This window comes from Colossoma macropomum, unplaced genomic scaffold (assembly GCF_904425465.1).
Source record: "Colossoma macropomum unplaced genomic scaffold, Colossoma_macropomum, whole genome shotgun sequence".
Taxonomy (NCBI): Eukaryota; Metazoa; Chordata; class Actinopteri; order Characiformes; family Serrasalmidae; genus Colossoma; species Colossoma macropomum.
In genome coordinates, this window is record NW_023494805.1 from 1,219,634 (window position 1) to 1,243,955 (window position 24,322).

The window sequence follows — 24,322 nt, forward strand, 5'->3', positions numbered from 1 at the left end:
TACATTTTAATTTAAGAATAGTGTCTATTGGAAAGATGAACTGTATTTATACAGGATGTTTTACAGACCTATGCACTGATAGGGATAAATAAACTGGAAAAACATGCAATATTGTTTTTATAGAACAAAATTAAAATCTTAAAATGGGTATCTTGATGTTTGCATTCCGGTATCCACCCAGCACATGGGCTGTGTCCTCCGAGTCTGGAGAATTAGAGAATTAGATGGGGCAAAAGCTTAATGGAGGTTACTGACAACCTAATGGTTTTCCTAATGGTCCTATGACCCTCTTAACTTAGGACAAACACTGTGGCCGGCTAGACACCTTCCCAGTGCATTTTTTTTCAAAAGAAGAATTAAGGTAGTCGTGGCAACACATGGCTAAAACTGTAATGTTAACTTAATGGTAATTTCACATGATTATAAGTAAGTGCCTAATTCCATGTTCTCCTTTATTCTCATGAATTCAGGCCAGCAGGAATCTTATTTTAATATCTCCTTTTGTTAAGACTGCTATGGTCACCTCAAATCAGAGAACTAAAACAGACATTTTTCATTCTTGGTTATATAAAACAATTTTCAATTACAAATACTACAATTCACATTGTAAAAATCTGTGTTAATTATAAAAATATATAAATATGTATAGATTTTTAGGAAACATTAAAAAGTCTGAGATAACATGAACATGAATGCGGTCGCTATTAAAGCTTTGCTGCTTGTGTGTGTGCCTCAGGCTATGTTTAGCAAAAGACTAAGATCACTTTACTCTTTGACGCCGCTTGCTTGTTAGCAGGCCTACTTATGTTCCACCGGGTTCCATGGTTCTTTAGTAAAGGCAGTGGTTCTGTTTAGAACCAGGAACTCTCTAAGAACAATCTGCATGCTAAAAAGCTCTTTGCATGCTGAAATGGATCTTCAGATTGATGGTTTTACATACTACCAAAAAGTGTTCTGCTATCGTGATGATGTCAAGCTTCCCAGATAGCGTGCATATATCGGTCCGCTAACTTGATAAGGTCGGCATCTCACTGACTGTTTGCCACTGCTGGTCCACCCTCGGACCACCCAGATAACTGTCCTACGTACGAGATCTAACTAGTTTTTAATCTCCTCAAACAAATTTTAAATGAACAGAGACTTTTATTATGGAAAATAAACTAAGGCAAATATTACAATCAACTTAGGACAAAAAAATAAAGACTAGGCCTGATATACAGTGATTTTATAGAAAGTGTTGTTGCTGACACTGAAATGAATGATGAATAAAATGATTTACTAAATTAATTTACAGAGTATAACTAAAGAAAGGAAGGAGGGAAAAATCAGTAAACTGGACTGTGAGTGGAAAATGAGTGATGATAAGTGGAATTTTTTCCTGAGCAAAACGCCAGTGAACCACCAGCTCTGCCATCAACAGGCCAACAGTGGTCTAATATCCTCTTGGTATTAGGGTTATAACAATAGAACCCTTTTTAAAGCTAAATGGATCCATTTTCAGAAAGGTTCTTTGTAGAACCATCTACAACACATTCTTCATCAATCCACTATGCAAATGGCTCTGTGAGTGTTCATGGTTCTATATAGAACTGTTGTCTTTACTAAAGAACCCTCGAAGAACCATCTTTTTAAGAGAGTAGGAACGTCAGTTTAAAGTGGAATCTGCGGACCGCTTTAATTTAAAAAGAAGACTGCAGCTCCGCCAGACTGAGACATCACGTGTTTCCACTGTGGGTCAGCTCTGCCGCCCAGGAGGTGGCGCTAATTCTGCAACTGTGGTTCTCCACTTCCAGTAGAGCGGAGAGGAAGGATGAGTTGCGGTTCAGCAGTTCTGCTGGAGGGAGAAGGAGCAGCTGCGCTGCAGTGAGGAGCGGGTGACCTCGAGATCAGTATGTTTCCATTAAACCTACAGAAGCAGCTGGAGAGGTTTAGTAGGACGCGGTATGTCTAAGCCAACATGCAGGCACTCAGCATTCGGACTTGGCTGGGTAACCCAGTGTTAGCTCTGGGCTCTTAAACCGGTACTTCCGGTGGATTCATGTTTTTCTTGCTAGGATTGGTACAAGTATGAAGCTGTATTTAGGATTTACATGATGAATTCAATCAAATTCAATCCGATTAATGGACACATCATGATAATGTCATATCTGTACAGGCAGGTACAGACAGAGATGCTAAGATGCTATTCAAAGTGGAATTAGGTACAATGTCTGCATATATAATCAGGCATAACATTATGAGCACCTCCTTGTTTCTACACTCATTGTCCATTTTATCAGTTCCACATACTATATAGGTGCACTTTGTAGTTCTACAATTACAGACTCTTACAGACTGCTGGAGTTTTTAAACACTGTGTCCACTCACTGTCCACTCTATTAGACACTCTTACCTTGTCAGTCCACCTTGTAGATGTAAAGTCAGAGATGATAGCTCATCTGCTGCTGCACAGTTTGTGTTGGTCATCCTCTAGTCCTTCATCAGTGGTCACAGGATGCTGCCCACAGGACGCTGTTGGCTGGATATTTTTGGTTGGTGGACTATTCTCAGTCCAGCAGTTTAAAAACTCCAGCAGCACTGCTGTGTCTGATCCACTCAGACCAGCGCAACACACACTAACACACCACCACCACGTCAGTGTTACTGCAGTGCTGAGAATGATCTACCACCCAAATAGTACCTGCTCTGTGAGGGTCCATGGGGGTCCTGACCAGTGTAGAAACAAGGAGGTGGTCATAATGTTATGCCTGATAGGTGTGTGTGTATATATATATATATATATATGAAATCAACAGAGCCATTGGCGATCACACTGCACTGTCAAAACTTTAGATCAACACATAAATCTAAATAAAGCATGGCTAGGGGAAAGAACAAGGAATAAAAATGAAGAAATTGAAGAAAACAGTAAACAGAACAATTGTTAGATTTATGAATGTGTGTTTATGCATTAGCATCAACACATATATACATTAAAACTATCAGCATTGGCCCAGATTTTTCATATCAGTGCATAATATCTGTGTTTTTGTAGCTCATTATAAACAACATTAAAAAGTCCATTGTAAAGAGCTTTGGTGGGGATCTGAGGGCCAGGGTCCTGCACAATTTGGTGATGTACATGCTCTAACACACCAATTAAACCTGGTAATTAACTGATGAGTTGGATCAGGTGTCCTTGAGAAGGAAAACCACCAAACTGTGCAAGTATGCGGCCCTCCAGTACCAGAGATCCCTTCCACTCTTGTAGAACCAACAGCTGTTTCTGATGTTCCAAACAAACTGACCATTAATTTGGTCCCTGATAAAGCTTTGTAGCTTGTGTGTGAGCATCTGCCTTTGTTTTACAAAAGATTATAAGATCATGGTACTCTTTGGACCATTGTGCATTAGTCTTTAAGTAGGAGATTTCCTACTTCTACACAATGCAGCCTACCAAATATAAAATACACTGTTTTTTTTTCTTCCAGGAAAGAACAATGTCCTGAACTTATTTTCAGAGTTTGCTTTCATACACGGTTACAAGTTACTTCTACAAACACATCAGGAGATGCCTAAAAGCCATCACAAGAAAAAACGGAAAAATGCCGGCAAGAAAAGAAGTCACCACTGTTCTGAGTGTGGGAAGAGTTTTATTATAGAGAGTCAACTCAAAACACACCTTCGCTTTCACACAGGAGAGAAGCCATATCACTGCTCAGAATGTGGGAAGAGCTACACTATCCAGGGTCACCTTCAACGACATCAGCGCACTCACACAGGAGAGAAGCCGTACCACTGCTCGGAGTGTGGGAAGAGTTTCAGTCAACAGGCCAGTCTGCACACACACCAGCTCATTCACACAGGAGAGAAGCCGCATTGCTGCTCAGAGTGTGGGAAGAGCTTTAGGGAGAAAGGTACCCTCAGAAGGCACCAGCGCATTCACACAGGGGCGAAGCCGTATCACTGCTCAGACTGTGGAAAGAGTTTTAATCAGCCAAGTACTCTCCAAGCGCACAAACGCATCCACACGGGAGAAAAGCCATACCAGTGCTCAGAGTGTGGGAAGAGCTTTACCCAGCACAGTAATCTCCAAGTTCACATGCACATTCATGTAGGAGAGAAGCCATTTCACTGTTCAGACTGCGGGAAACGTTTCGCTGTGCAGAGTATTCTCCAAATACACCAGCGCATTCACACAGGAGAGATGCCGTATTACTGCTCAGAGTGTAGAAAGAGTTTCAGGCATTCAAACTCTTTAAGGACACACAAATGCAATAAGACAGAGGCAGAATCATAATGTCAATTAAAACCCATGATTCTCATTATTAGTTGCTGAAAGTTGCAGCTATGCATCTTATAATACATGCTGTTGGTCTGAAAAGAAATTTCTGAAACCAGCTGGTTCTCTACTTAAAGCTATTTTGGCTTTGAGCATCTAGAAATGTGATTTTTCTTTGTTTTTTTTCTTTTTCTTCGCAGAACACTGTGACACTTAAAATTACATCTACAGCAAATTCAGTCTGTTGTCTTGGGGCACCTCCAGGTATTTATGTCCATTTCCAAGAATGGAAACTCAAATGGAAAATTAGAATCACATGATTACGGACAGTAGGAAGGGGACTATGTATATTTTGGAGATTTGTAGTTTTTATTATTTGTATTTGCAACATATTTTTATATGTTGATACTTAATATTTTGCTTACAGGTTTGGGGTTTTAAATTGTTAAACTTCTGCCAATTCTATTCATGTGGGGAATATACACAAAATGTGAGCTTGAAAATAAAACAAGAATGAGTGCTTAGTCTGAGAACTGCTGTTTGATAGATACATCGTGATAATACCTTGTCCGTTTACTTTGCCTTTTAGTTGCTTATAAACATTGAAAAAGGAGATGTCTTTGGATATATCTAGAAGTTGGTTACAATTCCAGTAACAAAATTGTGCAAAATTATATGACCTATTTTAGGATAAATGAGATGACCTTGTAGGTCAAGTGACTGTGATATTCAGGGGAAAAATATACCTCCAACATTGCCTTTGGAACTCTTCGGTTAACTACAGAGCATGATATTACTACATGCTGTCAAGCTGTTTTTGTCCCCTGGCAACCCTATCGATAGTGTTTCTCCAGAATATCCACTCTTCTGTTTGAGTCTTTTCTTTTTATCAGGTTTTAAGATCTGGTTCGTAATTCCTTTGATTGTATCTGTCCGCCTTGTGGGTTGTTGTCCTCTTCTTCCAGCTCTTCCAAGTGTAATTGTTTTTCTCATTGAATTGTCCAGAGTCTTATGTCCACAATAAGATTCTAAGGTTTCAGTTTGATTATCTGGGATTTGCATGAGAGTTGAGGCTTGATTTGGTCAGTGATCCATGTGTTGGCATTCTTTACTGTCCAAGGTACTCTTAAATTTCTTTGTCAAAAGTATAATACAAAAGTTCAAAGGCATCAATAATTTGCCTGCACTTTTTATTGTACAGCTTTCATATACATAAAGAACCACAGCCTGGACAGTTATGATCTTTGTACACACATCTTTTGAAGATCCTTTCAATTTCATTCATCCATCTTGATTGATTCATCTTGATTGCTTAATCCTTTTTTGTTAATATTTGATTAAAAGCTGTGCTTAAGCTGTGATTAAAGTATGTGGTTGCTTTGCTGCCTCTGGCTTTTGGTGCCTTAAGTCTCTACAGGGCACGATGTAATCAGAAGCCTATCGATAAATTCTGGACTAAAATGAAACTTTAGTCTGTTTTAATCTAGTTCAGAGAAAATTGTTAGTTTTGAAAAAGTGGAAGGGCATCAATACTTTCAGCTATGTCTGTGAGTTCTGTTTACAGTAGGCTTATTACTGAGGGCAGTGAACTGATGCTGAGAACACTTTGGGTGATAGTAACTGACCATTTGCAAAATTTTGACAAATCCCACCCCCATTAGTTACTGATGCTATGCCCATTAAGGTGTCATTTAATGTTATTGTTAGAAAACACATGTTTGAGAATTGGCAAAATATTAATATGTAGGTAAATGTAAAGAAAACCAAAAAGGAATTCTGGAAACCATGTTTAATTTGATTAAACCGGTTCAATCTTTTAGCCACTGAATGTTAAAGTGACAAGTATGTCTAATGAACAGGAGGTCTGAGAAGCTACCATTTCAGAACTACCCCTTCTAAATGATCGTAGCTTTGTTCTGCTATTTATCCACTAATGCAGTGACCTTGATACAGTTCAGCTGAGAGTAAACACAGTTATGCCTATTGTTCGTTTTGACTGAGCTGTGAGTTTGGGCCTCCCTTAAATGTATTCCAAAAGTTTTTACTGCTCAGAAATCTAAAAATTTGTGAAAGAGCACCACCCACCACATGATCATGTAAAACCATTTCATCAGTTCTTGAATATTAGGAGTTTGGGCCTGACCTGGACACCACTGTGCCCCCTCAGCCTATGTCCTCCCCCATTATGCTTTAAAGCAATATTGAGCTTAGCAGCCTAAATAATATCCTGCTGTAAAATATCACAGAAACCATTAAAAATTTCTGTTGGTTTCTGCTGGTGTCCAAACGTCAGTACTGGTATTCTGTGTTTTCCTGATGGGTTGATATCACAGTGTAAAGGACTCTTAACAGGTGTTAGTTAACAGGTGTTCTAGGACTGATTCCTGGTTTTGTGATGGGATCCAAAGATGTCTTACAAGAAACTGGTGATCTCTAATGGTAGGTGATCTCTAATAAGCAAAATTATCATGTTCTAATCTTAATGGTTCTAAGGGTCTTTTTCAGCAGGGCAGGCATGCTTTATAAATAAAGTGTCTATTTACTCATGTTTAAAAATGGATTAAATATGATTGGACCTTGATCTGTGGTTATCGCATGTTAGAAGGTCTGCTTCTGTTTCTAATCGAGCTTACAATGCAGGTTCATTCGGTGATGTGAATGACTTTTCAACTGGCCAATCTGTGGACTGCTTGTGTGAATTAATGGCCAATTGTAGAAAAGGGGCGGGGCTGTCGGAAAACAGGTATAATTAAAAACAGCCAGACTCCGTCTTTACATGGTTCCAGTGTGAAGTTCCCTGCGTCCCAGGTGGTGGCGCTAATTCTACAACTGGTTCTCACTGTCCAACAAAGTGGAGAAGCAGAAAATCGGATTAGTAGTCCGTCCCTTCTTCTGCTGCGCTGCTGGAGGGAGAGAAATCCCATAAAAACAGAAGCTGCGCTACTGAAAGTAAGAATCTGTTCATCACGTGTTCACATTGTTTCCACTGTGTGTTTCACTGAACCTGGAGAAATGGTTGGAGAGATTTCCATTTTTTAAAAAGCAAAATGTATCCAATATGGAAGCAGCCGTCGTCCAGACCTGGCTAGGCTATTGTTTCGTTGTACCACCTTTTCCTAGATGGGCTTTGACGGGCATTTGTTGATGCTCTGTTTGAATTTACACGGTAAATACTCGAAAAGCAAACACAGTGTACGAGCTTGTATCTCGGTTGTAGTTAATGCTCTGATTTGGTGGAGGTGCTGTTCATCTAAAGTGCTGTTTTGCTTATGAACCATCTCCGACAACTTGTTCCCAAAGTAGGCCTGTCAAATTATGACATGATCGCCTCATCGCGATTATTTGCGCTGCCCTGCTGAAAAGGACCATTAGAAACCATGAGGATTAAAATAGAATAGTTTTGCTGCCTGATGGGAATTGGCTCAGTGGTTACCAATGGAGACCACTAATGTCCTGTAGAACACCTTTAGTTTCCATTAGGAAACCATCAGATGCATTTAGAATCATCCATTGGTCACCTGTTAAACTATTAGGGTCCTTTACACTGTGATCAACCCATCAAAAAAGCCAAAACACATTACAAAACCATCAGGAACCAACAGAAACACTTAATGGTTTCCATGTTTTTTTTTCAGCAGGGTGATTATTTTCCAAAATCTACAGTTACTAGATTTCACAGACATTACTTTGCAACAAAAAAATGAATTGGGTGTGTTTTCACCCATTGGATTTTGACAAACGCATATGAAAAAAGGAAGAGAGATGTTCTGTTCAGAACCCTAAGTTCTACGTAGAACCAGTTGCACGTTAAATTGTTCTTTGCATGGTGAAATGGTTTGTCAGATTGATGGATAACATGTTGTACATAGTTCTAAACTGAACCATATATTGTTACAAGCTTGACATTGTATGTAGCAGAACCATTTTTGCTGCTATATAGAAGCATTTTCAAAACGGTTCTATATAGAACCATACAAAACACATTCTCCGTCAATCTGAAGAACCATTTCACCATGTAAAAAACATTTAAGCATGCCGATGGCTCTCTACAGAACTCCTGTCCATTTCTTTTACTAAGGAACCCTTGAAAACCAGCTACTTAAGGGTGCAGAGGTTCTAACTTCTAATTGGTGCTTTAATTTGTTTACATAGCAGTGAGTCAGTACTATTTATACATTTGAGCTCGAGCTGTGTCTGTCCTCAGTTGGGAGCTACACTGGTAAAATTCAAAAGGTACAAATGGGCATATTTGTACCGTTTCATATTTTTTTAAGTAGAAAAGAAAGCCTGGGGAATATGGTACAATTATGTTCCCTAACTAAAGGATACTGAAGATACACTTGAGGCAACCACCCCAGTGACAGCATTTGTACCCTGAATAGTAGTTTTTTCTGTGGGTGAATCAAGTATCGATAGCTAGGATGCAAGACAGCAAATCAGCCTCTGTGGCCAATTTAAGATTGATTTACAGGATGCATACAATGTATAATACAAGACAAATAAATTATTAATTTCAACTTTTTGCATAGCAATTAGTTAGCAGCTAAAATATCATGATGACAAGAGGCCTTATCCCAACGGCTTATCCCATATGCATCTTCTTTTGTCTGCTAATGTTTAATCCTTCATTATCATTGTACAAAGAAATTCTATATATACTAGAATTTGTGTACATATGAAGCAGATACTATAAACCAAAACAGGGACTATGGCATTATGGATGGGAAGGTATTTCAGGCGCTTTTTGGTCTGGGGGCAGAATCTACTAGAAGCTTGCTGTGTTTTGTTTATGTTTTTTTTTTTTGAGCTATTCAAAAACTGCTTTTCTGTTATCAGAGTACACACTAAACTGAGAGGCATCAACCTTAATGAATAACAAGGCAGTCTGAGCAAGTTTACTGCTGGCTTACTCACAGTTATAAGTCCCATTTATTCTCAGAAATAAATGCAAACGATAGCATGTTTGCTTACTAGTTTAGTCTGCATATTCACTGTTTGTTGCAGTCCTTTAAGCAGCTGTGACCAATGAAAGTTTGGGTTTTTGTGTAATCTGCTTTTGAATGAGACTGTTATTCTTTAATAGATGAGTCTAATTGTGTGTGTATGTAACATGATTTGGCTCATAATTGTAGTACTAAAAGCTTAACATTCCTCGGTAGCCCTTTTATTCAATACAGTACAATGGGACAATCTTTGGAAATCCTTTGGAAAAGGCTTAAGCAATTGCCTTATTTGGTTGGGCTGAAGTCCAGTTAGATCAGGGGTGTCCAATCTTATGTGTAAAGGGCCATTATGGCAGCAGATTTTTATTCCAAGCAAGCAGGAGCACACCTGATTTCACTTGTTTAAACAGTTAGTCTTCAACAGCTGATCATGTGCACTCCTGTTTTGTAGGAATGAAAACCCACAGCCACTCCAGCCCTTTGTGGATAAGTTTGGACATCATTGAGTTAGACGGTTCATGCTGGTGAGGAGCAGTTATTAAAAACAGTAAGACTGGGCTAAAAAATAAAAGACATTCTTTAATAGTTTTGGTAGCCTCATCTTGGTTAATTAGTACACACAGTTGCTACAGTTGTACATGATATTAATTTATTTATTTGTTTTGTACAAACTATAGCAGGCCTGTACTACTATGAGAAGACATATGGGGTCAGTCCATGTAAATTCACCAGTTGCCCTGACTGACCATCTCTGTTTAAAATCAGAAAATTCAGGAACTCCAGAACTGAAGCCAATAACTAGAAAAAATATGATAATGCTTATATAAAAAAAGCTACCCTGTAGATACAGTGGGGTATCTTGCAGACAAATGTTCAGTGGAAATCATGAGGTACAATTTTAAGAGTTGCTTGTGTGCACTAGCAGGTTGTATGTCAGAATTCAAATTAAGATTTAATTGATCTCATTTGCCACTCATCTGGTTCAAGTTCTTGTTCCACTAGTAAAGACTACAACATGGTCAACTTATTTGTTGAAGTTATGGTAGTCGTGCTGGTGCCTGAAGTTTGAGCAGTGAGTTGGAGATTAGCTAACTTGTCGAGTCTTTAGACTAGCAAATGATTGAAGTTCACGAGAGGAATTGATGGAAAAGGAAGAACCGTTGTCGGGTCAAGCATCTTATACTAACCTATTCACATAGGAATGTTTAATACAGCTAGAGAAAATCTCCATGTTAACGTGACCATGAAGTTAAGGATGGCCATCCTGTTTCATGCATTAGGCAATGATTTACAAGTGTGCAATACCTTACTTACTGAACTCAAAAGAGATGAACATAACCTACCCTTCGCTCACTGGGAGTTAAGTGCATTTCCTAACTGAGCAAGACTTTTCGATCTTTCAGTTGAGGTCCCAACTTTAGCCTATACAGCTGTGTGCAAAGGTTTGAAATTACGTTTTGTTTGTCATATTTATTTTCTTTATCAATGTTTTATTGTTTTTTCTTAAATATGCTAAACTCAGGAGTGCACTAGGGTTTCCAGAAAATGCCATATTGAAGTCTGTCTGTAGAGGATGTGTTAACATGTTTTGTTGATGTTGTAAGGGAAAACATGTAATTTGACTTTTTGTCCTACTCCAATACTATCAAACAGCATTTACCTTGTAGACACAGTAGGGTGTGCTGTAGAGAAATGTTGAGTGGAAACCACTTGAGGCAATTAGGGAATGTCAGTGGAGTTGCATGTATGCACCAACCTGTTGTACCTTATCAGAATTCACAATAAAGAGCAGATTTATTCTTAACTTCTTAGTTGCCACATGACTAAAACTATAGTGTGCTCTTATTCCACAAGTAAACACCAACAGTTTTTAATCCCAGTCTGAAGTGCACAGGGATAGCCCCAGAACAGGGAATAAGAACCACTTTTTGTTTGTTTTCATTTTGTCTGGTTAATCTTGTAGGTTTTTTTCAGTTTTAATTTTAAACTAAAACATTGTTTGTTGGTTACAGCAGTCTCCAGTTGTTGTCATACTTTAGTTGCATTCTGCATTGAATTTTTCATTTTTTTTCCTCCAGAAATGAATGATGTCCTTTTGCAAGTCCTCTGCATGTAATGCCCACTTTCCTGCACAGTTTAAATTTACCTCCACAAACACATGATGTCAACATGTCACCAAGAAGACTGTATTTCTCTGCAGAAACCAAGATAGATTAAATATGCACATATGGAGTCCAGGAGCTCCAGCACTCGTCAGAGTTCCTCTGGCCAAGAGAGTCACTTCTCAGAATGTGAGAAGAGTTTTACTGTACAAACTCATCTGAAAATACAGCAGCACGTTCACACAGGAGAGAAGCTGTACCACTGTTCGGAGTGTATGAAGACTTTTACCCAACAAGGTAGTCTCCAGCGTCACTGGCGCATCCATACAGGAGAGAAGCCGTATTACTGCACGGTGTGTGGAAAAAGCTTTACTCAACAGGGCACGCTCCAGCGGCACCAGCGCATTCACACAGGAGAGAAACAACATTGTTGTTCAGAATGTGGGAAGAGTTTTAGATGTAGTGATGATCTCAAAATACATCGGCGAATTCACACGGGAGAGAAACCGTATCACTGTGCTGAGTGCGGGAGTAGTTTCACGAGACGGAGCAGTCTCCAACTACACCGACGCATCCACACAGCAGAGAAATGGTATTACTGCTCAGAGTGTATGAAGAGTTTCACTCAGCTAAGTAGTCTTCAACGACACCAACGCATTCACACAGGAGAGAAACCACACTGCTGTTTGGAGTGTGGGAAGAGGTTTCGATTCAGTGTTGATTTCAAAATACACCAACGCTTTCACACTGGAGAGAGACCGTATCACTGCTCAGAGTGTGGGAAGAGTTTTACTCTACAGAGTATTTTACAAAAACACCAGCGCATTCACACGGGAGAGAAACCGTATTACTGCTCAGAGTGTGGGGACAGTTTTACTCTACAGGCTCATCTCCAACGACACCAGCGCATTCACACCGGAGAGAAACCCTATCACTGCTCAGATTGTGGGAAAAGTTTTAGAGACAAGGGTAATCTCCAGCGACACCAGCGCATTCACACAGGAGAGAAGCCGTATCAGTGCTCAGAGTGCGAAAGGAGTTTTAGAGATGGAGGTACTCTCAAAAAACATCAACTGATTCACTCAAAGGAGAAACCATATCACTGCTCAGAATGTGGGAAGAAATTCAGGCATTCAAATACTTTAAAGATACATAAATGTAGAGCAAGGTAAAAACCATGGCAAATCAGTTTGTCAGATCTGAAAATTGGGTTTTCCTTAGGGCTGTGCACTGAGCTTGATTATTTTTTTTTTCCTGCAATATATTTAAATACAGGGAGATTCACTCGAAAGAGGCCCCGAATATTCTGTTGTAAATCCCCTTAGGATGAAGCAATCTGAAACAAAAAATACGCTACATACCTTGACGTATGTGTAATCGACTGCATTACATGCAATGCTGGAAGTGATCTCCAGATACTTGAAGGGGTATGGGGGTATGCACCCATGCAAACAGAAGTTAAACATTGTGACGGCTGTCCTGCGCCTACCTCATCGCTCCAATGCAGGGGCATCCCGGCTTGTTCGAAGCTCAATATACCGGGAAGCACATTGCATGTTGTTTTGTTCAGATTGCTTTGTCCTAGAGAGAGTCATTACAGAATATTTGGGGCCTTTTTTGAGTGAATCTCCCTGTACATTCAAATGTATTATCATAATTATGTTTCAAGATGCAACAAAATAAAAGCCCTCTAAAAGTTCTATTTACTAAAGTTTGAAATTTGTATTTTTGTATCTTAATTTTAGTTTGATTTGTTTCTTGTTGCAACCATTAATAATACACTAGTTTGTACATATGGGTGTTTAATGATTTGATACAAAGGCCATGACTAGGCCAATAGGCCAACAAAGCATTAAAAGTAAACCTTACTTGGTCAGTACTTCATCACTTGTTCATAGTTGGCCCCACTTATCAAGAATATATTCGGTGGTCCATGTGCCAAAATGTATGTCAAATGCATTGCCTTGCTATTATTTTATTGCTTGTCTGCCATTAGCAACAGCTTGTACTGCACTGACAATAAGTCAAAAGTTAAAACAGGCAGATTATATGGACAATAAGGCACTGATGTACTGGTAGAAGGGAAAAAAAATGATGCTTTGATGTTGCACATCCTCATTTTGGTGAAAGCAACTATAAAAGATGTTTCAACCAGTAAACTGAACCAAAGTTCACCTGGAAGCAAATCTGTCCCTTGATTTTTGGTGGACGGTGTTTTTGCGCACATCTGAGTAAGAGTTGAATGTCAAGTTGTCATTGGGACCTTTGTCACCAAATTAGATCCTTTTCCCTCACGCCTGTCAGTGAATGAACTATTTCTGTTTAAACATTTGGATGGACAATTTTGGACAGCCCTGTATTTATTCAGTTTGTTGTTTAGGTGAACATGAATGATGTAACCTGAATTTTACAATTAAGGCCTAATGGTTTCTGTTGTAAGGAAGAGATTGTAATCTCGCTTGTAATCTTTTTTTTTCCCCCATCTGTAATGACTGTGTGATTTATTATGCCTTAAGTTCTAGTTGTATCTTTTATTTTCTTGTGACTTTAGCTTGAAGGATATAATGGTGTGTAATTCATCAAAGAAAATGGTGTCCCTGAGGCTTGACCAAACAACTTGCGATGCTGCTTAGCTTCAGCACAGTGCCTACTTACTTTTTGGAGTAGATGGGCTGGTCAGATTGAAGAACAGAGTGATATGTTGTACTTCACCCCAAAACGTCAAGGATGCAGAGTCCACTATTCTGTGTGACTATCTTGGTGTTTTTCATTCCTTAGGACAGATAGAAAGAAGAGCTCTATTTTAATCAATGTTTTGTGAAATATTATTTTATGCCTTATCATGAAACTTTGGCATCATGCAGTGGGGAACCATGAGGTGGAACGTCACAGTTGCATCTGTGCACCAGTTAGTAATACCTTGTCAGAATTTGCATTGAAGTTTTGAGACATTGTCACCATCTTAGGTGCAGATCACCTAAAGCTTTACTTGTGGAAAAAGAGCTTAAAATCTAAACTACATAAAAACTAAAATATATGATACACATGTATTGGATGGTTTATTAGAGATGTAAACATTTTGCTGTTTTTTTACATTAGTACCATTTATGTAATAACCGTTATGAGTGACAAAAAACAAGAAGGCTGCACCTTTGCAGAGAAGTAGAGATGTCCCTCATGTTTTGCCAGAAATAGACACTTTGAATAGAAGAAGAAAGAATGGCACCAGTGTTTTAAATGGGTGGAAACACATCTTGGATAAACATCTGTGTTTTTAAGTCAGACTATACTGATGTGCCAGGAAATAGAATTATGAATGGACTTTTATACAACTCTTGTTAACATCCTGGATAGGTTCAGTTTCTTAGACCAACTAAGCACTTAATCAGCCTATTATGTAAATATGTTTATTGAGATTAAAAGTCTCAACCACAAAAGCGAAGCTAATAGCTAGGTACCTCTTAGTATTTGAAGATTTGGGGCAGTTTCCTAGTGATCACCACATTTACAGATGTTCCACCAAGCAGCCAGAACTCCCCAAAACTCCCCTTGTGGTAATGGACAGACTTGTTGAATGGGATGATAGAAGGCGCAATCATAGCCCATGTCGCTGTGCGCACATCACTGAGCCCACCTGCTGTACAGTACTGTTGTCACAGAGAAGAATGGGTCATTATGTATATGGCTAGACTGGCCTGACCTAAACAAAGCAGTCCTCTGCCAGTACGAAAAATCATATGTTGAGTGAATTTTTCATAATGTAGATGAGCAGGTGTTACTGGCAGGTGAAATGTGACAGGTAGTATTAATTGCTATGCTTGCTCAACATTCCTCAAGGGAGGTAAAGATTCAAAGGCTGTTGAAGAGCATCAGCATGACAAGATAATGAGCCAAGTGATAGAGCAAGCCAAGAAGGTGACAGTTCAGCTGATAAATTTTGATGAAAGACTGCCACACACCAAAAAGTGGCAAACTTCTACTGTCATCTCACCCAGGGACATGCCAAGATCCTTCAACAATGTGAGCGCATCAGGACAACAGTTTTGCCACAAGAAACATATCCACGGATTTAAGAAAAGAACTCAGTCATTAAAAGGCAGAACATATTCATAAAAAAGAAAAAAAAGTAAATTTGCATTATTGTTGAACTGCCATTGGTTTACCACGCAATCATAAGTTGCTGCTTCCTTGTGTGTTGATTCCTCTTAGCTCAGAAAAGGAGTTGTTCTTTGCATGTCAGCACTAAACGATGGACCCAGTACTGCTCTATATTCTGGAGCTGTGGCCACCAACCCTGGTTCTGGAGATCAGCTTTTTTTCCAGAGTTTAGTTCTTACCTACATTAAACATGCAACCAAATAAGGACTTCTGATGTTAATAAGTTAATTCAGATGTAGAAGATTGTGGTTGAAGCTGGGTAGATCTCTAGGACCTGGGAACCCTTATTTGTGAATCTTAATGTTTTCCTTTTTCCAACATACCTGATCAAACTAATCAGATCATTAAACAATTCTTACTGAGTTGAAGTCGGTGTGTCAGAGCAGGGACAGCATTAACGTGCAGAATTGGATATCTAGGACCAAGTATAGGGCACGTTATTGTAGAGGAAAGGGGGAAGCATATTGTGCCCTGGAGAGGTATTTCTTGAAGGAGGATTTATCAGTACGCTGGATATCTTATCAATAGGATAAAGTCTTATCCAACAGGTCCAATAGGAATGTTTCTTAGCTCCTCTCCTTTTGGACAAGCTTTTTTTGTTATCGGGCGCTTTGTGAAATTCCCACCTGTACTAATACTGAAGAAACACAACAATTACTGTGTAGACACAGTCAGGTGTGCTGTTCAGGAATGTTAATTGGAAACAAAGACGTAGAAGGATGTATATAATAGCCTGTTGTACTTAATTGGAATTAACAATAAAAACTTGATTGATTCTCAATTTCTTTGTCATCACTCATCCACACAAAATTGGTACAGCAAACAACTCTTGTTGCCTACTAAAACCGTGTATTACAGGGATGGAGATACACTGAATTAGATTTTTGTTTGTTTTAATATTGTCTGTTTAATCATAATGTTTACTTCTTCGTTCAATCTAAAAGGCACCGAACATTGTTTATGTTGGGTAAAATCCTCTACAATTGTCATACATTTGTTGCATTTCACATTGAATGTTTTTTTCTCCACCAGAAATGAATGATGTCCTGTTACAAGTCTTCTCCTGCGCCTACTGTCCACTTCCCTGCACAGTTTAAATTCACCTGCACAGACATATCAAGAGATGTCACCAAGAGGAATTCACTGGTGAAATAAGAACGGGTTAAATATGCAAACATGCACCAGTTGCATCTAGACAAATTCCTCGTACAAGCAATTGTGCTCGGCCAATAAAGTCATTCTAATTTTAAATATGGCTTCCAGAAGAAGCTCCAATACAGGTGCAGGCAAAGAGACCCACTGCTCAGACTGTGGGAAGCGATTTGCTCTACAGAGTTATCTCAGAATACACCAGCGCATTCACACAGGAGATAAACCGTATCCTTGTTTAGATTGTGGAAAGCGCTTTATTCAGCAGAGTCATCTCCAGCGACACCAGCGCATTCACACAGGAGATAAACCACACTGCTGTTCAGATTGTGGAAAGAGCTTTAGAGACAGTCGCGATCTCATAAATCACCAGCGGATTCACACAGGAGAGAAACCGTATCACTGCACAGAGTGTGGGAAGAATTTTAGTCTACAGAATACTTTACAAAAACACCAGCGCGTTCACACAGGAGAGAAACCGTATCACTGCTCAGAGTGTGGGGAAAGGTTTACTCTACAGGCCCATCTCCAACGACACCAGCGCATTCACACCGGAGAGAAACCATATTACTGCTCGGAGTGTGGGAAGAGTTTCAGAGACAGTGGGAATCTCCAACGACACCAGCGCATTCACACAGGAGAGAAGCCGTACTATTGTTCAGACTGTGGGAAGAGTTTCAGAGATGGAAGTACCCTCAAAAAACATCAGCTGATTCACAAAATGGAGAAACCATATCACTGCTCAGAGTGTGGAAAGAGATTCAGGCATTCAAATACTTTAAAGACACACAAATGCATTAAGAATGAGGTGAAAACTCATATGGCAAATGTCAAATCGAAGAACTCTAAAAATCCTTTTCTTTAGGACTGTCAGCTGAACTCATGAAGTAAATTACAAGTTTACCTTTTCTTTCAAAATTTTAAGTACTTTCCAAATTTTACATTTATTTTTAAAGATGCAAACTTACCTCAATATTATGACATAATATTATAGAGTGCTGAGCATAAATATTAAGCATCAAAAGATTTGTATCAAATTTAAGTTTTTAAACAAATGTTCAACACAATAAAAATAAAGCACATATGGTTTATTAGCATTTTGTAGCTAGCAGTGGTGGACAAATTACAGATATCCAGTGCTTGAGTGAAAGAAGAGCTCCTTTTGCAAGATTGTAAAATTGCTCAAGTAAAAGCCCCATATATATTTTTTCACTTACGTTAAACTACACAGGTTATACTTGTTTAAGCGTCAAAAGTAAAACTACTGTGAGATGTTCTAACAATCCAGCATTTCTTTGTCTTCAGTTTTGGAAATGTGTAAAATTTAAGTTTGCAAAGCTACAACTGACCATTGAGTTTTTAGGAGAGACTTAGTGATAGTTGCACTATGACTTGTTTGATCTATTTGTGAAAGTGTGTCATTCTTTTATTTATTACGCAAAATCTATTTTTTACTTCACAGTATTTTGCAGAAAATAGTGGAGTAAAAAGTAGGACATAAAATTAAGTACACATACTTTGTTATTGTCCTGTTTTTAAGTAGCTCATCACAGTCGTCTTGATGTTTTCATAATGATTGTAGAGCCTTAAATCAGAAGTAGTGGGACGAAACAACAGCCCTTTGTTACACAATGCAAACTGTAATTCTTGTGGGTGAATGTATATGATTGTCCAGTTTCTAAAGTTGCAACACAGCTAAGTTTCACTAATTAAACATTTCTGCCCAAATGGGATGTTTCTCAGTGTGTGACAGCAAAGTCATTAGAAAGGAGAAGAGGCTGAATCATTACGTGACTACATAAAAAATATATTGTAAGTAATGTAAGTAACGTTTGAATATTTAGATGGACATTTTTACACTGTAATGTTCTTTTTTATTTTATCTTGGAAAATATTAAAGCTTTTTGACAATCCTAATTTCCATTTAGTATTTTTAGGTGAATGTGAATGTTTCCTGCTACCTTTGTGATTAAGTACTAAATGGTTTCTAATGAAAGCAACTGTTAATATTGTTAGAAAAAGATCCTGATCTCTCAAATGATCCATTTGTCTGTACTGATTGTGATTGTTATACCTTAAGACTGCAAGGTTTATTTTACTTTAAAGTAAAATAGACAGCAAGGTCAAAAATATTCATAGTGTTGGCCATTATGGTGAAACTCTGCAGGTTTTTTATTTGTTAGGATAGATGGCTGAAAGCGGCACTAGTAAAGAGTATAGGGTGAAATTTTTTATTTCTATTTTGTTCTATTTTGGTGAATCATTAATTATTTTAATCATCATAAAATTATTCCTGCCAGATAAGTTCCTTCAATAAATCTGACAGCAACAATTTGGTACAATTGACCCTTTTTTGTTATCAAAGATTTTCTGTATTGACTATACATACAAATAGAGTTTGTATATACATTTATTTTTTGCATGTTTTTATTTATTTTCTAATATTTACCTTTAAGTAAATGAAAACATTTGTTTTTGCATTGCTTGTGACCAAGATATTTAACTAGCTGGCTTGGCTAGTTGTATAAGTTGTTAATTTATTATTTATTATTTATTATTGTTAATTGTAAACTTATGACAAAGTACAAAGGCATGCTGAAGGAAATTAACAAATCTGTTTTATTCATATTATTTCTTCAAAATGACATCATTGTTATTTGTAAGTTGCTAATATTTTTTTATCTATATTCTGTGTTTAATAATTTATATACCCTGTCCTGTGAATATACAGCTTAATTTAAACTAATTTTATCTCTTGTTAAAAACTATTTGAAATTCTAATTTTAAAACTCATATTTTTATTTATGTAATGAAAAGTATATAGGTCACAGGATATTATCTCTATTGTATTTATACTCCAGATAATGGGATCTCCTACCTAAACAGTTTCAGATTTGGTGATCCAGCTCATGAAAGGCTTGTTAATTAGCTGTTGAGCTAAAATAAACCTTACTCAGCTGATGTAGCTGATTTGTTAGGGCAGGGCTAGATTTAAACTGTTCATGCATGGGGTCCCCAGGACTGGACTTGTGAATTGAACTCTTTTCAGCTTTTGTTACTGGTTCTATTAGTTCTCCAGATAATTTTGATGCAAAAGTAACAGAAAACAAAAAGTGGTGAAAAAAATTGAAACCTCCTGCTTTTTACAAATGCCACACAAATTTCTGTTTTGCACTCACACTTACCAGCAAGAAGATCCCCAGGCTTGTGAAGAGGTGTGTATTTCTCCACTGTTTGCCAGAAACACATCTACTCAAATACACAAATACATCTACTCAACACTGGTCATTTACTATATGGACACTATATGGACAAATGTATAGGGACACACATCATAATCATTGAATTCAGGTGTTTCATTCAGTCTCATTATCACAGGTGTGTAAAATCAAGCACCTACTCATGCAGCTTGCCTTTGCAAACATTTTTGAAAGAATCGGTTTAAAGATCTCAAGCGTGGTGCTGTACTAGGTGCCACCACTGTAACAAGTCAGTTCATGAAATTTCTTCTCCACGATATTCCACGATCAACTGTGAATGTATTGTTGAAAAGTGGAAGTGTTTAGGAACCACAGCAACTCGGCCACGAAGTGTCAGACCACGTAAAGTTACATAGCGGGTCGCCGAGTGCTGAGGAGCACAGATCATAAAAGTCACCTACGCTCTGCTGATCAATAACTGCAGAGTTCAAACCTCCTCTGGCATCAACATCAGCACAAGAACTGCACCGGGAGCTTCATGGCAGGGTTTCCATGGCCAAGCAGCTGCATGCAAGCCTTACATCACCAAACACAATGCCAAGTGTCGGCTGGAGTGGAGTAAAGCGCCGTCACTGGACTCTGGAGCAGTGGGAATGTATTCTGTGGAGTGATGAATCATCTTCTCTATCTGTTAGTCTGATGGACGAGTCTGGGTTTGGCAAATACCAGGAAAACGTTACCTGCCTGACTGCACTGTACCAGCTGTAGAGTTGGTGGAGGAGGGATGATGATATGGGGTTGTTTTTCAGGGGTTGGTCTAGAACCCTTAGTTCCAGTGAAGGGAAATCTTAATGCTTCAGCAGAACAAGACATTTTGGACAATTGTACGCTTCCAACTTTGTGGGACCAGTTTGGGGAAGAACCTTTTCTGTTCCAGCATGACTGAGCCCTGGTGCACAAAGCAAGGTCCATAAAGGCCTGACTGGGTGAGTTTGGTGTGGAAGAACTTGACTGGCCCTCACAAATGCTCTTCTGGATGAATGGACACAAATTCCCAGAGACACACTCCAAAATCTTGTAGAAAGATTCTTCGTATCAATGCCTATGGATTTAGAATGGGATTCATAAAAGCTCACGTAAGTGTAATGTGTAGGTGTCCCAATACTTTTGTCCATATAGTGTAATTTTCTGAATTGAGACAGGTCTGAGGAACCAAAAGTGCTCAAACGTGTATACAGTTCCTTATAAAAAAAAAAATCTAATTGTAACTGATGATATGGGACAATGATTCATCACTCAGATATCAAACATTTTGAAATGTTATGAATTTTTCTTCTACTTCTCATAGAGACAGAAGCAATTCAGCCACCATGTCCATGTAGGGTTCACATATGTACCAAACAAGTTTAGAAATACCACATAGGGCCCTTATGGGAAATAATGTAATTGCTTCTAATCAAGAAAATATTGCACATATTGCAATAACTTGTAGTACATTAATACAGGTGGTTAATCATAGAGAACACATTTCAGATAACTCATCAGGTGGATGTTTACTCTTGAAATTCTCTAAACAATGGTATAGCAGGGTTTTATAGAAGAGCATAAAAATATTTTGTCCAAATAGGAGATCTGGCAGCTTATCTTCCGGTTTAGTAAATAAACAAACTAGAGAAAAATAATAATAATAGTAATAATAATGTGTTTTATCTGTATTCACAGTTAGAACTTATTATAACTGATATTGTTAAATAGCATTGACACTAATATTATAGAAATATATGGTTTGTTAGCACTTGATTTAAATAGCCCAATCTGGATTTTTTGTAGACACTTATTTTGCCTTTATCTTAAACCAAATATCTATTGAATCCCCCCCACAGTGTTCTTAACCATAACCCTCACATTAATCCAAACACTGCTGAGAATCACATTCAGAGTGTTAATAATTTGAACATCTGTAAGTTCTGTAGGAGGCTATCCAAATAAAGTTATTAAAAAAAAAATTAAAAACTAACCTTTTACCTGAAAATGTGGAGCAACATCAGCAGCCATAATAGATGACTCAAAACTGGAGGTGCTCCTCCACTGCTCTCCTTGGTCTGCTGCAGTCAGAAACCTCCAGTATTCTTGCTGAAACGGCATCAATATGCATCAGTGGTTTTCAAAATGCTACATTATTGTGCTCAATAACACCCTCCTAATGTACAACCAAAAGGGCTATATTGTTAATATTATTTATAATATTAGAAGTACACTATCAGTGCAAATGCTGCAGGTCTGAGAAAGCAGTGGGTGATGCTTAAAGTGTTCAACTGATTTTTCAAAATTCCCTCATAATTCACTGTGTGGGATGTAAACAGAGTGATTCAGGCTAGCAAAACAGGCCCAATCCAGAAATAACATTGCCATACATTATTTGATGAGTGGCCAGGGCCTGAAATGATGGATAAAGTAGTTTATGTAAGTGGCGAATGCACACTGTGATTGGCAGGCAGCATATGTTGATTGACAGTGGCCCCGCCCAGGCTGCCCGTTTCCCACATAAGAGGCTCCCCTTATGTGGGAAACGTGGGTTAGTGGTCCCTATATAGTGCACAGTGTAGGTCATGAAACTATGGCTTCTACACCCATACACAGTGAACTAAATGTTCTACATAGGAAGCAGTGCGGCTCATGGCTAAATATAAATGGCTTTATATTACACATATAATGCAGTACTTGCGTGCAGAAGCTGTTATTTCATAACCTACATACTGCACTACATAGGGAGCACAGAGCCGTTTGAGATTCGGCCTTAATTACTGACACAAACGCAGTTTTAACTACTGTCAATAAAAACTAGAATACAAGCCCATATGGCAAGGATATTTCTCTGGTGTTACCCTCATTTGGACAAATTACTGTGGCCATACAAACCAACTGTACAGGAATTATGAAGCCGGTGACCTTGAATACACATCAGAGGGAAGAGAGCACCGGAAGCTAACACTTACGCAAACCAATAGATAACTTTACATTGACAAACATGACAAAACCACCTACTGTGGTCGAATACAGAGAGAAAAGAGTGTATTCTAATAATTAGTTAACTTATGACCAGAAAAGTTCCTAAAATTACCAGCTAACTTCCGGAGCTCAATCTTAGTAAACTAAGGTTCGCAAGCTGTGCTTATTGCTAACGTTAGCATACAAAACAGAACAAAATAAATATTATATAACGTTGTATAGCTTCCTTATTTACACCTGATGAGGGGAGATATGATAAAACCTGTTTTGAAGCATATCCTGGGTTAATTTTATAGATCAGGCTTTGTTAGCTTAGCTACCTTTTCAGGATAATATTGGCTGAACTGCTAGCTAGCTAAAGCCGTTAGCTAGCTAGCGTTAGCTAGCTAACGGTTTTAATCACAGAAAAAAAAGCAATATTGCTAATATATTGTTAAAAGGGGTTAAACATTGAGCTGTATGTTGGCATTACTGAATATGTAAATATGTACTTAGGCAGCTTATTTGTTCTAAAGGCTTTAGCAGCTTCTGACAGACTTTAGCTAAGTTAGTTAGTTAGCTAGGCAGCAGTTTTCAAGCGTTATAAGTTAGCAGTAGCTAATTTTACAGTCAAACTTGTGCATCGCATAAAATATATTAATATTATATGCAATGTTATATTGTTTGATATAAAATATGTCATTAGATATTACTCACCTCAGTAAAGTCGTGTTGCTTTCTAACATTATTTAAAGGGAGCTGCTGGTTTGTCTGTATAAATATGAGATAAAATTGGGCGGGAAAATCCGTTATTTTTGGGATGGGGGGGGGGCGAACTCAGCACGCACCCCTCATACATTATTATTATTATTATTATTATTATTAGTAGTAGTAGTAGTATTAGTATTATGTTAATTCAAAGTCCTTTTTTCATTTGAACTGCCAGACAGAAATCGTATATGGCAATACAGGTTTCAAATATATGACATTTATTAGCATATATGGATTTCCCTTATATATCCAACTAATATTAGTCACATAGGACATATATGTGACATATATACCAACTTATTTTAAATTGGCTATTTTTAAATATGGGACATATTTTTTAGCCATTTATTAGCATTTTCAAACATATTCGTGTAACACATATTTAACAGTATATGATAAAAAACATGATTCATGTAGGGATAAGACTAAAAATGTGGATATGAATGTAAATAGCTCAAGAGATATGAAATACTTTTTAAATAAGAATATTTAGACGTCCTTTTTTTCTTTTGTTTCTTCCACATACATTTTAATGAAGTGAATTGCAGAATGCAGTTAAATCATTTAACATGAAATGAATTGTTCACTGAAACATTTAAATAATTTAATATTGAAAAGAAAACAGATAATGTAGTAACAATTATTACTGTGGCTCCAAACATTATACATATACGTGTTCACAAACATCAGACATGTTTATGTATAATCCATATTTTAAGCACATATGTACAACATTTGATACTTAAATAT

General features: G+C 37.9%; 1 protein-coding gene across 1 annotated transcript; it reads left to right on the forward strand.

Annotated features, from left to right (window-relative positions):
• The first annotated feature begins 6,994 nt into the window (after positions 1 to 6,994).
• Positions 6,995 to 18,826, forward strand: LOC118825956 (zinc finger protein 345-like). Its single transcript, XM_036596838.1, has 5 exons — positions 6,995 to 7,210; positions 11,283 to 12,474; positions 13,858 to 13,873; positions 15,144 to 15,326; positions 16,660 to 18,826. Exons 2-5 carry the CDS (start codon positions 11,432 to 11,434, stop codon positions 17,476 to 17,478), a joined length of 2,061 nt encoding a protein of 686 aa, XP_036452731.1. The 5' UTR covers positions 6,995 to 7,210; positions 11,283 to 11,431; the 3' UTR covers positions 17,479 to 18,826.
• The last annotated feature ends 5,496 nt before the right edge of the window (positions 18,827 to 24,322 follow it).